The sequence below is a fragment of the Monodelphis domestica genome, chromosome 4 (genome assembly GCF_027887165.1).
Source record: "Monodelphis domestica isolate mMonDom1 chromosome 4, mMonDom1.pri, whole genome shotgun sequence".
In the NCBI taxonomy this organism is placed as follows: Eukaryota; Metazoa; Chordata; class Mammalia; order Didelphimorphia; family Didelphidae; genus Monodelphis; species Monodelphis domestica.
In genome coordinates, this window is record NC_077230.1 from 233,799,934 (window position 1) to 233,813,976 (window position 14,043).

The following is a 14,043-nucleotide window of genomic DNA, read 5'->3' on the forward strand; positions in this document are numbered from 1 at the left end:
TAATCACAGGTTTCTTGGAGATGAATTAGCAGTAAGAAAAGTATCAAAAGAAACTAAAAGAGGAAAAATTTTTCATTTCAGGATGTTTGACCATCTCAAAAAGTGTATGAATCCATTAAACCAAGAATAGTCATCAGAAGAAAGATTATCAGACTTTTCCCAAGAATTCAGCATACATTTTTAAGTACCCACTTGCAACTTTCCAACAACTACCCACACATTACCTGAGACCATCAGGGAGACCTTCCTCTGTGTTAGAACCACAGGAGGCAGAAGCAGAAGCAGATTCTTGAGAAGCAAGAGCAGAAGCTGTATCACTGCTTAACTCGGAAGCCATCCTGCTCTCTGCATTCACAAGCAAATCCCAAGCTGTAAGTATCAAAGCACTGAAATGAATTTAACTCTTCCAACCAATGTCCACAAGTTAGAAATAGCCCACCAAAACAAGAAGTTTTAAGAATTGATTGATCACTGAATTAGTCATTGCCATATTTAAATTAGAAACATGGAACTCATGTCAAAAACATGTAAAAATGCATTATCAATTTAAAACAACAGCTCTCAAAGTACAGTCCATTAAAACTACAACCTCTCCTGTAGTCTGTTGGTCCAGTCTCTTATATGTAATATTTTTCATGTTAATTAAAATATACTATTTTTCAATGTGAATGAATAAATTAGATACTTATACCGATAGATGTGCTCAAACACATACTGTATAAAATACACAAAATCATAGGTGTGGACAAAAAATTATACACATATACAGCTTGTAAGAATAAATTATACATGTTTATACATACAAACATCCATGTATATATTAAAGATATGTTACATGTTTTACATTAATGTACATATATGTACAATATGTATATATGACTACATATCAAAAGTGTTTCCATTTTTTCCATTAATTTCAGGGAGATTTTTTTTGGGGGGAGGGTAATGTCAAATAGTAGAGCAGAGTGATGATTAAGAAGATTCACTTAAGACTCCTGAGATTACCACAACAGTATCAGAGGCTACTGTATGTAGACCTTGTTTACTGCAACATGAAAATTATTATATAGCACCTACTAAAGAGCTAAGTGCTTTTTAAAAATATCTCAAAGGAAAAAACAGGTAACACTCCTTCCAAACAGACTCTGCAGAAAGACCTCTAGCTTTTCCTTCATTCCTAAGATTCACAGCTAACTCCTATAAAGATTAAGAGAACAGAATATAACTTTGGGGAGAGTAAGAGTTTTTGTTTTAGGAAAGGTACTTGGGTCTCCCTGGTTCTTGATGAGAAAGGGCAATAAATATATCTCCAAGACTTAGAAATCTATGTTCTCTCAATTGTTTCGGATTTGCTCGGTGCCCTCAGTTTCCCTTATTATACAATTGAGAATATCATCCATTTTCCAAGGGAGTATTCCTTTCAATTCCAGAGCAAAAGGAGAACTCACCAGGATTAGGATGATCACCAAAAAAGGGGCAGGGTATCCATACACAAAATAGAGTTTGGGGTGAGGCTAGCCTGAATATCCCTTCAGTTGGTCCAGGAAGACACTGAATCCAAGTCAGCCAAACTGGGAAAGTGGAAAGGGAGTGGGAGGGGGAGGTGACCTATAGTCACTTGGGGCAGTAAGTACACCACCAGGGGATCCGGGTGTGGGGCAAGGGGCAGGTTTGCATGCTCCGCCCCTACCCCACCCCTCGGAATGTGTCCCCGAGGGAAGGCTGCAGAAGGTGGGGTGCAGAGAAAGGAAAGGAGACAAAGGAGAGTGATGGAACACTGTACACACAACCCCATTGCTAAAAGGACCCTGCACGACGCTCGTCACCCCTCACTCTCCTGCCCACTGCCCACTGCCCACGACATGCAGAGCGCCCCCCCCCCCCACGACCCCGGCCCCAAGCCAGGCCCTCCCCCCCACCCCCGGTGTCCATCTCCAGGTCCAGGTCCCCTCCGCCCAGGCTTAGCTCCCTCCCAAGCCACTGGACTTGGCCCCCAACAGTCCCGTCACAACCCCTCCCGCCCCACCCTAGTGCCCCCTCCCCACCGCGCGCCCCCTTCTCCGCCCCATTTCCCACCGCGCGTTCCCTCCTCGAGCCGGCCCGGGCCGCGCGCCCACAGGGAACGGAGGCGGGGCTGGGTGGGTGGGGAGGAAGAGAGATGATCTGGGGTCTGGGGCTGGGGGGCAGGGACGCACCTGAGCGGGTGGAGTGCGCGGCCCGGGGGAGGGGGAGGGGGTCCCGAGGAAGGGGGAGGGGGAGGGGTCGGGAGCCGGGCCGCGCGCGGCACCTCCCACTTCCGGCGGCGGGGAGCGGAGGGGGCGAGACCCCGGGAAGAGAGGGGAAAAGAGAGGCCCGACGGCTAGAAGAAAGAGCCGCGCCTCCCCCGACGGCGCCCCCTGCCGGTCACGGCCGGGATCCTAGCAAACGAGTTAATGGGGCCCTGGGCCCTGCTTAGTCGGGAGAAGGAAGAAGACGTACCCAATTCGTGGAATTAAGAGATAATCAAAAGGACGAGGGAAAGTTAAGGGAGGGAATAAGTATATACATGGCGCCCACGATAGCCAAGCACTGTACTAAGCGCTTTAAAAACAAACAAATACTCTCTTATTTGATAATACATGAGTTACTTTCTTTTTCTTAAAATAAAAAAAGGGGTTCTAAGAAACAGGGTAACTTTGTACTCGTTTGCTTTAGTTGGAGGAGGTATCTATCCTCCACCCATTCCCACCGCTCAGGTCAGCCCAGCCTCTTCCTCCCCCGCCCCCTCCCGCAGGATCGCTGTCCATTGGCTGCTCCTCACTAGCCGGAAGCGACGATGCTGTCACCGGCAGCCCTGGCTCTGGTGGAAGCTAGGAGTTTCGGCAGCTCCCTAAGGCCGCTACTGAACAGGTACATCCGGAGAGTGGAAGCCGGGGCATGTGGGTGGGAAGGGTCTGGGACAGCAGAGGCGCCGCCGGGAATAATGAGGGAGGAGCAAGGGACCCCAGAAAGGGAGGGCGAGATGTCTGAGCTCCTGAGGACTCGGAACTTCTAAGGTTTGAGGTGTGAGAAGTGACTGAGCAGGGGACATATCGCGTGGGAAGGAGCGGAAGGTGGGAGGTGCGCGCTACAGGGGGGGAGGGGGGACCCCTGGAGCACGCACTTGAGCTCCACCACCTTGGACCCAGGGCAGAGGCGCAGGAGCCCTGACTCCTGACCTTTAAGTGTAGTTATTTCTTCTTCTCCCTTGGCCTGTAAAGGTTGGGGCCTGACACTCCTGGGAGAGGAAGTGAAGTGTGTTGCGATCTGTTTGCAGAGTATTTCTCCCCCAGAAGTCCTGATCCCAAAGTGAAAAGTTAATGCTGGTGTCTTTACTGAAAAGGTTCAGACCTCTCCCAAGTTACCCAAGTCCTGCTCCAAGGCTATCCTATTCCTGCTTTACATTCTACTAACTCCTTGTTTGATCCAGTGGCTGTCGAAAACTAAATCAAAGTGCTAATGGCTTCTAATATTCTGCTTAGTGTACACAGATTAGAATACAAACACTCCCACCAGCATTGAGCAGTTTCCTCTTCTAAGAATGCTTCAGACCTTTTAAGTTCTGGTTCTGTTTGAGAAATCAAATGGGGTCCATTTTTCCTGTTTCTGCTCTTCTCACTATCTACCCGTAATGATAACCTGACAGCCATTTATGGGCCTTTCTTGTGCTAGCTACTTCTTGTACCAAACTGGATTTCTTACTCATTTCTCAAGCTCTTTCCCTCTACCTCATCCAGGAGAGGGGTCACTGAAAGCTTTCACTTTATCTTGTCAAAAACCAAGCCTCCATCACTAGTTCCACTTGATATTTCCTTGAAGTCAGGGACTGTGTTGGTTGCTTGATTTGTATAACCACAGTTAACACTCCCTGCCATTTAGTAAGCACTTTAATAAATGCTTTATCCCTGTGGCATTACCCTATGTACCCCTGTCAGCTAATTTAGGAGCATTTACTAAGTGCCTACTGTGTTCTGGGTAAAGTGCTAAGATCTCTGGATACAAAGAAAGGCAAAAGACAGCCTCTGCCCTCAAGGAGCTCATAATTTAATTGGGAAGATAACACCTTAAAAAAAAAACTGAAAAATGGGAGGGTGCCTTATAGAGAGGACACTTCAGGTGCCCTATATTCTTTTGGCACCTCTTGCCATTGCGCCTAGAGATGTTCTTGATCCTTCAAACCAATTAATATTGTCAGTGATCTTTAAAAAAATTATAGAGAAGTGGAGGAGCCTAGAAGGATGAGGAGAATGAGATGAACTAATGTTATCTTTATATTAAAAAAATGGAAGCCGATCTGCTAAAGACTAGATGGTAGTGAGCTTACTTTTGACTTCTTGTAAAATTTGAGAACACATTTAAAGAGTGATTTGTAAAAGGAAGCAGCTACTATATCATAAAAAACAAATCATGTCTAGTTAAATTGCCTGTTTTGTTAGAGCTATTAGATAAGTATATTATAGGAATGGCATAAATATATAACATAGTTGGATTTCAACAAAATATTTCACAAAGCCTCTTGTGTTCACCTTGCAGATAAGATAGAGAGATATGGACTAGATGTTCCTATAATTAGGTAGATTTAGAACAGGTTGAATGACTGAACCCATAATGCCATTAATAGATCAGTATCTACTTGAAGGGAGATTATCTCAGGGAGTGTGCTACAGGTAGCTAACCTCATCCAAATACTGTTTAACATTTTTAGCAATGAATTGGATAGGAGATGTACGGGTCATACTTCTCAGATTTGCAGATAACATGAAATTGCCAGGGATAATTAACATTGGATGGCAAAGCTATCCAGAAAAGAACTAGATAGATTGTGAAATGGACTGTTAAGAAGAAATTTAATTGGTTTAAACAAAAGTGGTACACTTGGATTTAAAGAATTAGGAAACAAATAGAGGATGGGAGAGGTGTCCCTATGAAAAGTTGTTAATGTGAAAAGGATTGAAAGGTTTTAGTGGATTTTGAGTCCAATATGAAGCAACAGTGATAAATATTTATTACTTCTTTGGTACTTTGATGTTACATTATAGCCAAAAAAGTCAGTGCCATTCTAGGTTGCATTAAGAGAGGTAACAGACCCCTGTACTCTGCTCTGATCAGACCACATCTGGCGTTCAGTTCTTGGAACCACCTTTTAGGAAGATATTGACTAGTGTAAAGATTAAAATTTAGGGGAGATAGGGAGACTGAGGCAGGTAGAAATTAGTTTCTCTCTGCAAGGAGTATTATATTTTTTAGAGGTTTATTAAAGGTTAAAGATTAAAGAATATACAAGTAAGAAACATGTGCCTAGGCCAGAGGCCTAGACAAAAGAACCTCACATCACGCAAGAGACCGCCTGCTCCAAAACAGAAGTCCAAAAAGAGCCAAGAGAGAGAGAGAGCCTCAAAAGCCTTTGAATCAGCTTAAATACCTTCTCGATCTCGGCCCAGGTGAGATTACAAGGCATTCTGGGGAAGTGGAGCAAAGGCTCGTGGGGATTGTAGTCCTGTATTCGAGTCTATTTTTTACCTCCCCTCGTATGATCATTTTTGGAAAAATTAATTTTTCCCCAAAAGGATCATAAAAACATAATAAACTTAAAAGATTACAATAGTGTGAGGATAAGAGAAAAAAGAATAAAACCAATAATTGCTGAACACATTGACAAAAAGCTGTTGGGGGCAGTCCCCTTTGGCATAAAAGTATACATACAAATAAATGTTCAGTCAACCACACCCAAAGTTCAATTTTGTGCAACTTGTGGTCTGGAGGCTTCTTCATGGTGGCTTCTCCAACAGTTCAGTTCTGGATTCAGAGAGGTAGCATCTTCTTTACCTAAAATTCTTCTCAAAAGGAATTTAAACTTTGCAATTTAAATAATGATTTTTTTTACACTAGGTAAAGCATAACCAGAAAAGGGTGATTACAAAAGGGGATTAAAGATCTCACCACCTACATACATCATCAGCATTCCTATATATTTCCTACACAACTTAGCAGCAAGAGTTAGAAAGAAAAATTCCACTTAAAATTACCCTAGACAATGTAAAATATTTAGGAATCTATTTGCTAAGACAAACACAGGAATTAAATGAACACAACTTCCACACAATTAAAACTAGATCTAAATAACTGGAAAAACATTAATTGCTCATGGGTAGGATAAGCTAATATAATAAAAATGACAATCCCATTCAAATTAATTTACTCATTCAGTGCCATACCTATCAAACTACCAAGAAACATTTTTTATAGAATTAGTTCATTTGGAAGAACAAAAGATCAAGAATATCAAGGGAAGTAATGAAAAAAAATGTGAAGGATGGGGGCTTAACAGTATTAGATCTTAAACTGTACTATGAAGCAGTGATCATCAAAACAATATGGTACTGGCTAAGAGACAGAAGGGAGGATCAATAGAATAGACTTGGTGTAAATGACCTCAGCAAGACTGCCTGTGATAAACTCAAAGATCCTAGCTTTGGGGACAAGAACCCACTATTTGATAAAAACTGCCGGGCAAATTGGAAAACAGAATGAGAGAGAATAGGTTTAGGTCAACATCTCACATCCTATACCAAGATAAATTCAGAATGGGCAAATAACTTAAATATAATAGAGGGAAACTCTAAGTAAACTATAGTATACTTGTCAGGTCTATGGGAAAGGAAAGAATTTAAGCCAAGCAAGAGATAGAGAATATTATAAAATATAAAATGAATAATTTTTATTACATTGAATTAAAAAAATTTTGTACAAATAAAACCAATGCAACCAAAATTAGAAGGGAAGCAGCAAATTGGGAAAAAATCTTTACGACCAAAATTTCTGACAAAGGTCTAATTTCTCAAATTTATAAGGAGCTAAGTCAATTGTACAAAAAAAATCAAGCCATTCCCCAATTGGTAAATGGTCAAGGGACATGAATAGGCAATTTTCAGATAAAGAAATCAAAACTATCAATAAGCACATGAAAAAGTGTTCTAAATTTCATAATTAGAGAAATGCAACTCTGAGGTATCACCTTGTACTTAGCAGGTTGGCTAATATGACAGTAAAGGAAAATAATAAATGTTGGAAGAGAGGTGGCAAAATTGGAACAATAATGCATTGCTGGTGGAATTGTGAATTGATCCAACCATTCTGGAGGATGTCAATGTGGAAATCTAGAAATCCCCAATTTATTTAGTTGGGAGGTTGAGTGACTTTGGTGGTAGGTAGCACATCAGTCTCTCAAGCTGAAGGTTCCCAGTTCTCAGAAGGAGGGTGTGATATACTGGGAACCTGAGAACGGCTTCTGGAGACAAAGAATCACTCCATTTCAGATTGGGTTTATCTCCCACCTGAAGTGGATTGTCTGTTGTTAGCCTGAGACCAGTGAAGTAGGGCCTTTCCTCAGGGAGAAAACTCCTGTGACAAGGTCAAAACCTGGAGTTTCTACCTCCCAAATAAATAAATTGGGGACTTCTAGATTTCCACCTTGACTAGGGCAATTTGGAACTATGCCCAAAGAACTTTAATAGACTGCCTCCCGTTTGATCCAACCACCACTGCTGGGTTTATACCCCAAAGAGATAAGGGAAAAGACTTGTACAAAAATATTTATAGCCACACTCTTTGTGGTGGCAAAAAACTGGAAAATGAGGCAGGTGTCCATTGATTGGGGAATGGCTGAACAAATTGTGGTATCTGATGGTGATGGAATACTTTAGTGCTAAAAGGAATAATGAACTGGAGGATTTCCATATGAACCAGAAAGACCTCTAGGAACTGATATAAAGCAAAAGGAACAGAACCAGGAGAACATTGTACACAGAATCTTATACACTGTGGCACAATCGAATGTAATGGACTTCTCTCCTAGCACCAATGCAATGATCTAGGATAATCCAGAGAAATTTATGAGAAAGAACTGTGGTAGCAGAAATGCAGAAGAAAAATATATGATTGATCATGTACTTCGATGGGGATATGATTGGGGATATTGACTCTAAATGATCACTCTATTGAAAATGTTAATAATATGGAAATAGGTTTTGAACAATGATACATGTAAAACCCAGTGGAATTGCTCATTGGCACCAGGAGGGAAGGGGAGGGAAAGAAGAATCCATGGGAAAATATTCTAAATTAATTAATTTTAAAAAATGTTTTTAGTGATCTTACCACAGGAAGATCAGTGGAAGCGATTAAGTTGGATTGAAGAGGAAAAGAATTGAGGGGCAGGGTAATTATCTGAATATTAGAAAAAGCAGTCATGTGGAAGAAAAATTAGATTTGTCATGCTTGCCACCATCTCCTCTCCCTCCCATTGAGTGAAGCTCTAGGAGCAAAGGTGGAAACTACAAAAATAGCATTCCAGTAGGCATAAGGAAAACATTTCCTAAGGTTTAAAGCTCACCACATTTGGAATGAATTGCCTAGTGTGGGGTTGAGTTCCCTTTATTCACTTGATCTTTAAGGAGAGAATTGGTGACATCTCATCAGATATATTGTAGTGGGGATTCTGTTCAGGTAGGGTTTGATTGAACAGTCCTTCTCTTTCTAATTCTGAGATTCTTTTACCACCTTTGTGGTAAAGCAGCAGCACTACTTCACTTTGACCAGATCAGGAAGAGTTAAGGACATGTCAAACCTTTCTCTGGACCCTTTCCATTCACTCCTAAGGGTGAAGTATGCACTGATGATCAATACAATGAACAGGATTTCTGAGTTGTAATTCTGGTCTGGCCTTATGGTACCAGATGCTTCTCCTATCTGGGTCCCACTTTAGCTCCTTGGAAATGAGACTTGATGGACAACCAGCAGCTTTGAAAATGACTCTGTTGCTTCTTGCTTACCTCTGCTTATCCCCACCCCCAGGATTCAGGAAGGACATTGCAAGATACCATCTCTTCTTTTGCTGCCCACAGATATGCAGCCAGAGCCTTGAATCCACATTGCTCTCAGAGAAAGTAATGCTGCTTCTGCTTTGGAACAAGATGAGTCTGATGTGGCCAACTGGCCTGGGAGTGCAGCCCTACAAAGAGACCAGGTGGGAACAGATGGAAAGAGAAGGAACCATCATGGCAACTTGCAGTGGATTTAGTTGAGAGAATTGAAAAGAATCCCATGCCTTACCTCCCCACCCCACCCCCAACATTCAAGAGAAGGGAAGAACTAGGGTATGGTTTCTTTTAAGTAGAATTCAGGCATTTTCCTAATGGCTTATGAGAACACTCTGTATTTCTTACACTTTACAATGGGGAAATGGAGTGGGGGAAAAAATAGCATCATGCCTGCTTCTGGTATAGAAACTTGCCTAATGGCCTAACATCATGGGGATTTTCCCAGGATTCCTAGAAGTCATCCAATTCTTGTTGGACCATATGCCTATATGGATCCTCTGGTCAGGACCAGGTGTATGGGACAGTAAAGGTCCAGAAATATCCTTATGTATGTGAGAGGATGTTGTCTAGCCATGAACCTACCACCGTCACTTTCCTCTCAGACCCTTCTAGGCAGCAGCTCTCCCCTATCTCTGATACGTTTGTTCTGTCTGCAGCCTGCCGCTCTGATGCCGAAGGGGAGGCAGAAAGTGCAACCATGGAGTGCTGCCCTGGAGCCCTCCCTGGGCCTGCCTGCCTGCCTCTGGCTGGTAGTAACTGGCTTCCTCTTGTTGGTTCCCTTGGTCATGACCCTAGAACTAACAGAGACAGTTGGGCCCAAGGCCCAGGGTCCTAGGGGGCTGAGCTGGGCTGTACTCCTGGACAGGATGGAGGGTGAGGGCAAGGAAGAGAGTGAGGAGCAACAGGCAGACGCCCTGGCCCAGGCTGCGGGGCTACTGAATGCCGGACGAATTGGGGAACTTCAGGGGCACTATCTCTTCATCCAGCCCCCTGGCCACATTGGGGTCCAGCAAGAGGAGGCTGCCCGAAAGCAGGCTGAGGCAGTGTTTTCTAGGCATGAAGCTGTGCGTTGGCATTCAGAGCAGCGGTTATTGAAGCGTGCCAAACGCAGTGTGCTCTTCAATGACCCTAAGTATCCACTGCAATGGCATCTGGTGAGTTCAGCCCTTTCTTGCTATCTACTTTGAATGAGTACCTTCCAGGTATTTAAGACAGTTCTTGATTTATGTACCTGAGCTTTGAGGAGGGCTTCATGTATGGTGTTAGGGCAGATGGGTGAGTGAGTGGAACAAGGCAAAGATCTCTTTCAGTGCTAGTCTCAAACCAGCCCCTAATCAGCCCCTAGTAGCAGCGGTGATTTCTGGCCAGTCCATTCTAGTGTTTTCCCTTGGAGGGTTTTTTGACTTTTGTTCTTTTTTTTTGTTTGGAGGGGCTAAAGAATTCACTGAGCCCAGGGGCTGAAGGGGAGGGCAGAGTATAATATTGTTCAATAAAGGTAGCATGAGTGATTTTTTGGAATATGGATTTCTTTCAGAATTTGTGTGATGCAAATTTATGTAAAAGAGAACTGTCTGGACCTTTAGGGTAGTTGACTTATCAATACTCAGTTGCTACCTGTCTTGCCCAAGAGGGAAAGAGTATTTTGGTGGCTCCGAGCCAGAGTTGTGCTTATGGGTTAGACAGAATTATATTCCTCTGGCTTGCCCCTTCTTCTGCTGCCCCACCCCCACCCCTTGATCCAATTCAATAGAATAACACAAACTTTTCGGGGAAACTCATTCTTTGGCAGAATCCACATGTGCCATACCCTCTTTTTAGACCTTACTGGAAACTATTGATCTGACTTTTGAGTTGGGGTGGCTGCAGACTGTGGGCAGCATCTTCCCCTACCTTTTCCCTCATATCCACATCCATAGTAAGCTAATGAGTGTTGTCTTGTCACTGCATCTTTGTGCCTTTAGAACAGCCTCTGACCCCCTACCTTTCCCCCACAGAATAACCGTCGAATCCGAGGCAGAGACATCAATGTAACAGGTGTCTGGGAACGTAATGTGACTGGACGAGGGGTGACTGTGGTGGTGGTGGACGATGGGGTGGAGCACACCATCCAGGACATTGAACCTAACTATGTGAGTGTTTGTGGGCCTCATGGGCACCACATTTCATGCTATGTCACTTCCACTGCACTTCTCCCAGAGGAATCCTATCAGCCTCTTGATCCCTAAAGGTCTCTGGGGGTTGGAATGATGCTCTTTCTTCTCTCCCTTGCCCGAAGCTGCTCCCTAAGTTGGCACTGGTACAAGTTAAAGAATAACTCCCAACATCCTAGCTCCTGGTTCTCTCTGCTGCAGCAAGAGAACATCACTGAAGACTTCACTCCCTAGAGCTTAGTTTGCCTACTTGGTAGGGAGAATATCCTCTTACTAAAACCTAACCATTAGGTTGTCACACTCTCAGCAAAGGATGCTTAAATCCTTTTTATTCCTCCATGCTTCAGGAAGGTAGGCAGTGATCTGGGAGAGTCAGGAGCATGAGGTATCACTTAAGCACCCAGACTGTTCTTAGTTATGTCTACCTTGTTCTCATGCTCTAATCTTACTACAGGGCTCTAGCTAGGGGTCCTGGAGAGATCATCCAGTCCAGACTTTGAACATTATTCTAGAGAAAACAGGCCCAGAGATGCATAGTGAGTTTATCCATGGTTATAGAGCTTGTTAAATCAAAAGTACACAGTGCCTATCTTTTCCTTCTCTCTGAGCTGAGTGAACTATACCCTACCACGAAGCTTTAATGGGATTGAAATGATTAGTGAAGCCCCTACCTGAATCCCCTGGTTCACTGAAGTAACATAGTCCTCCTCCCCCTACTATCTTGTGAATAACCTAAGGCCCTTTCCTTCCCCACCCTATCCTGTTTCAGTGCCCTGAGGGCAGCTATGACCTCAACTCTAATGATCCTGATCCCATGCCACACCCAGATGTGGAGAATGGCAACCATCATGGTACCCGCTGTGCTGGTGAGATTGCCGCTGTGCCCAATAATAGCTTCTGTGCAGTCGGCGTGGCATATGGGAGCAAAATTGCAGGTATTTCAATATCTTCTTCTCTCTAGCCTTGAAATTTTCCATATTCTAAATTAATCTTCAGATCTTCATCTTCTACTTCTTTGCATCCCTGTACAACACTTAAAACAATCCAAATTGAATCCAAATTCAATCTTAGCCCACCCAAAACCATTTATTGGTTCCACCTAAAAGTAGCTTTAGGCAGAATTGGGGGAGGTGGGGTAGGGGAGAGGGTAGTCTTATAGGACCAATGTTGTAAATAGAAAATATGTTTGCAGGGGTGGGAAGGGATAGAGATTAACAGGCCCCTTGGTAGAGTGGCTAGGGTGTCTGTAGGAATGGGGGAGGAAAGTATGGGTCTGAGGCTGAATCCAGTGGAACCAGAGATGAGAATTTTGAACATGCTCTAGGACTGCGTGAGGGTGAATGTGGTAGATGGATATAACCCTGGGCCCAGAAAAGTAAGTAAGGAGGAGAAAGAGCCAAAAGCAATGGAGGTGCTGGGCTGAGCAGCCTAGTGAATGATCGAGAAATTGTCTTCCTTTGATGCCTTCCTTTCTTCTGGGATGCAAAGCTCCAGTAGTGATAAAAGTGTTCTATCTCCCTGGTCTAATTAGGCTTCTCTTGTACCACCTACCTCTCTAGCTCCTGCTCTGGTGGCAAGAGGACGAGTATTGTAGACAAGATAAACAATATTGTTATTTAATTTAAAATTTTTAAACTTATTTTAAACTTTATTTTAAAAATTTTCCATGGTTACATGATTCATATTGTCTCCCTCCCTTCTCCCCCCACCCCCAAAGGTTGACAAACAATTCCACTGGATTATATTGTGATTTTATTTAAACATATACTTTCTGCTTTATAATCAATATTAAGCATCAGTTCCAAGGCTGAAGAGTAGTAAGGGGTAGGCGATTGGAGTTAAGTGACTTACCCAGGGTCACACAGCTAGGAAGTGTCTAGGGTCAGATTTGAACTCAGGTACTCCTAATTCCAAGCCTGGCTGTCTATCCACTGAGCCACCTAGCTACTCTTGTATACAGTGTTATAACAATAATGTTAATGCTTGGCATTTATGGAATTCTTTAAAGTTTACAAAGTACTGTTATATTATCTCAATTAAGCCTCACAACAACTCTCTGAAGTAGGTACTATAGGTATCATTATCCTTATTTTGCAGATGAGGAAACAGATGCTTCCATGGTCAGAGTTAGTAAATGTCAGAAGCAGGACTTGAACCCCAGTCTTTCTGATTTCACATCAGGCTCTCTATCTACTACACCATGGTGCCCTTTCTTTCCAGGGTAAGCTGGGCAGTTTTGCCTTGCACAGAATGGTGTCCCACAACCCTCAAAGAAAAGCGCCTTCATCTCAATTTTTGTCCATCTAACCAAGGGGGATTCCTCATAATAAATGCTTGTTAACTCTTAGTACCTTAGTTGTACCCTTATTTCCCAGCAGAGGGCAGTATCCTGCAAATGAAGCAACTTCAAGAGCCAGAAGGGGGAGGGATCCAACTTTTTTTCCCTAGACCCACATAACCTTACTCCTTCAGAGAAAGGAGTTGCTCCTTCAGTTTAGAGGGGGAAATTGAAGCATCTACTCAAGGTTATACAATAGATCAGTAAAGCCAGGAAGAGGATATTGGTCTTCATCTCCTAGCCTAAGGTTCTTTCTATTAGACTTTAGTCTCAAAGACAGGCATTACATTAAAGTCGAGTTGGAGGATATTGGATGCCTTCTTTCCTCCCACCATCCTATTTTCCCAATGCTCAGGTATCCGGGTACTGGATGGACCCTTGACTGATAGCCTGGAGGCTGTGGCATTCAATAAGCACTATCAGATCAATGACATCTACAGCTGTAGGTAAGAGGATCACCTATCCTGTTCCATTGGGAAGGATTGAGGGACTTGGGTACCAAGATTGAACCACACAAGTTTCAGTAAGAGTCCCACTCATCTACTTTGGAACGCAAGTACACAGGTAGACTCAGCCCCTTACAGCTGAAAGAGACCTTAGAAATAACTTTCATTTTTACAGTTGAGGAAACTGAGTCCCAGAGGGCTTAAGGGACTTG

At 43.2% G+C, this 14,043-nt stretch overlaps 2 protein-coding genes across 15 annotated transcripts in view; one reads left to right on the forward strand and one right to left on the reverse strand.

Moving 5' to 3' along the window:
- Positions 1-2,315, reverse strand: part of RNF214 (ring finger protein 214) — a 39,261-nt gene extending 36,946 nt beyond the window's left edge. For 4 of the 7 annotated variants that reach the window (XM_056794345.1, XM_056794349.1, XM_056794350.1 and 1 more), the window contains exons 1-2: positions 2,196-2,315; positions 225-369 (exon numbers count right to left, since the gene is read on the reverse strand). In XM_056794345.1, coding sequence (XP_056650323.1) covers positions 225-337 — 113 coding nt within the window. In that variant the 5' untranslated portion in view covers positions 338-369; positions 2,196-2,315. Of the gene's footprint in view, positions 1-224; positions 370-1,448; positions 1,999-2,076 lie in introns of those variants that run through there. The other 3 variants (XM_056794347.1, XM_056794346.1, XM_056794351.1) reach the window with 3 other exon arrangements.
- A 9-nt stretch (positions 2,316-2,324) lies between these two features.
- The window catches only part of PCSK7 (proprotein convertase subtilisin/kexin type 7), a 43,908-nt gene continuing 32,189 nt past the window's right edge, over positions 2,325-14,043 (forward strand). Inside the window, exons 1-7 of one of the 8 annotated variants that reach the window (XM_056794343.1) lie at positions 2,329-2,889; positions 8,872-9,043; positions 9,554-9,646; positions 9,884-10,051; positions 10,892-11,026; positions 11,817-11,982; positions 13,741-13,831. In XM_056794343.1, the coding sequence (XP_056650321.1) occupies positions 9,566-9,646; positions 9,884-10,051; positions 10,892-11,026; positions 11,817-11,982; positions 13,741-13,831 (641 nt within the window). In that variant the 5' untranslated portion in view covers positions 2,329-2,889; positions 8,872-9,043; positions 9,554-9,565. Of the gene's footprint in view, positions 2,890-3,023; positions 3,043-4,781; positions 5,460-8,871; positions 9,044-9,553; positions 10,052-10,891; positions 11,027-11,816; positions 11,983-13,740; positions 13,832-14,043 lie in introns of those variants that run through there. The other 7 variants (XM_016433835.2, XM_056794344.1, XM_016433836.2 and 4 more) reach the window with 7 other exon arrangements.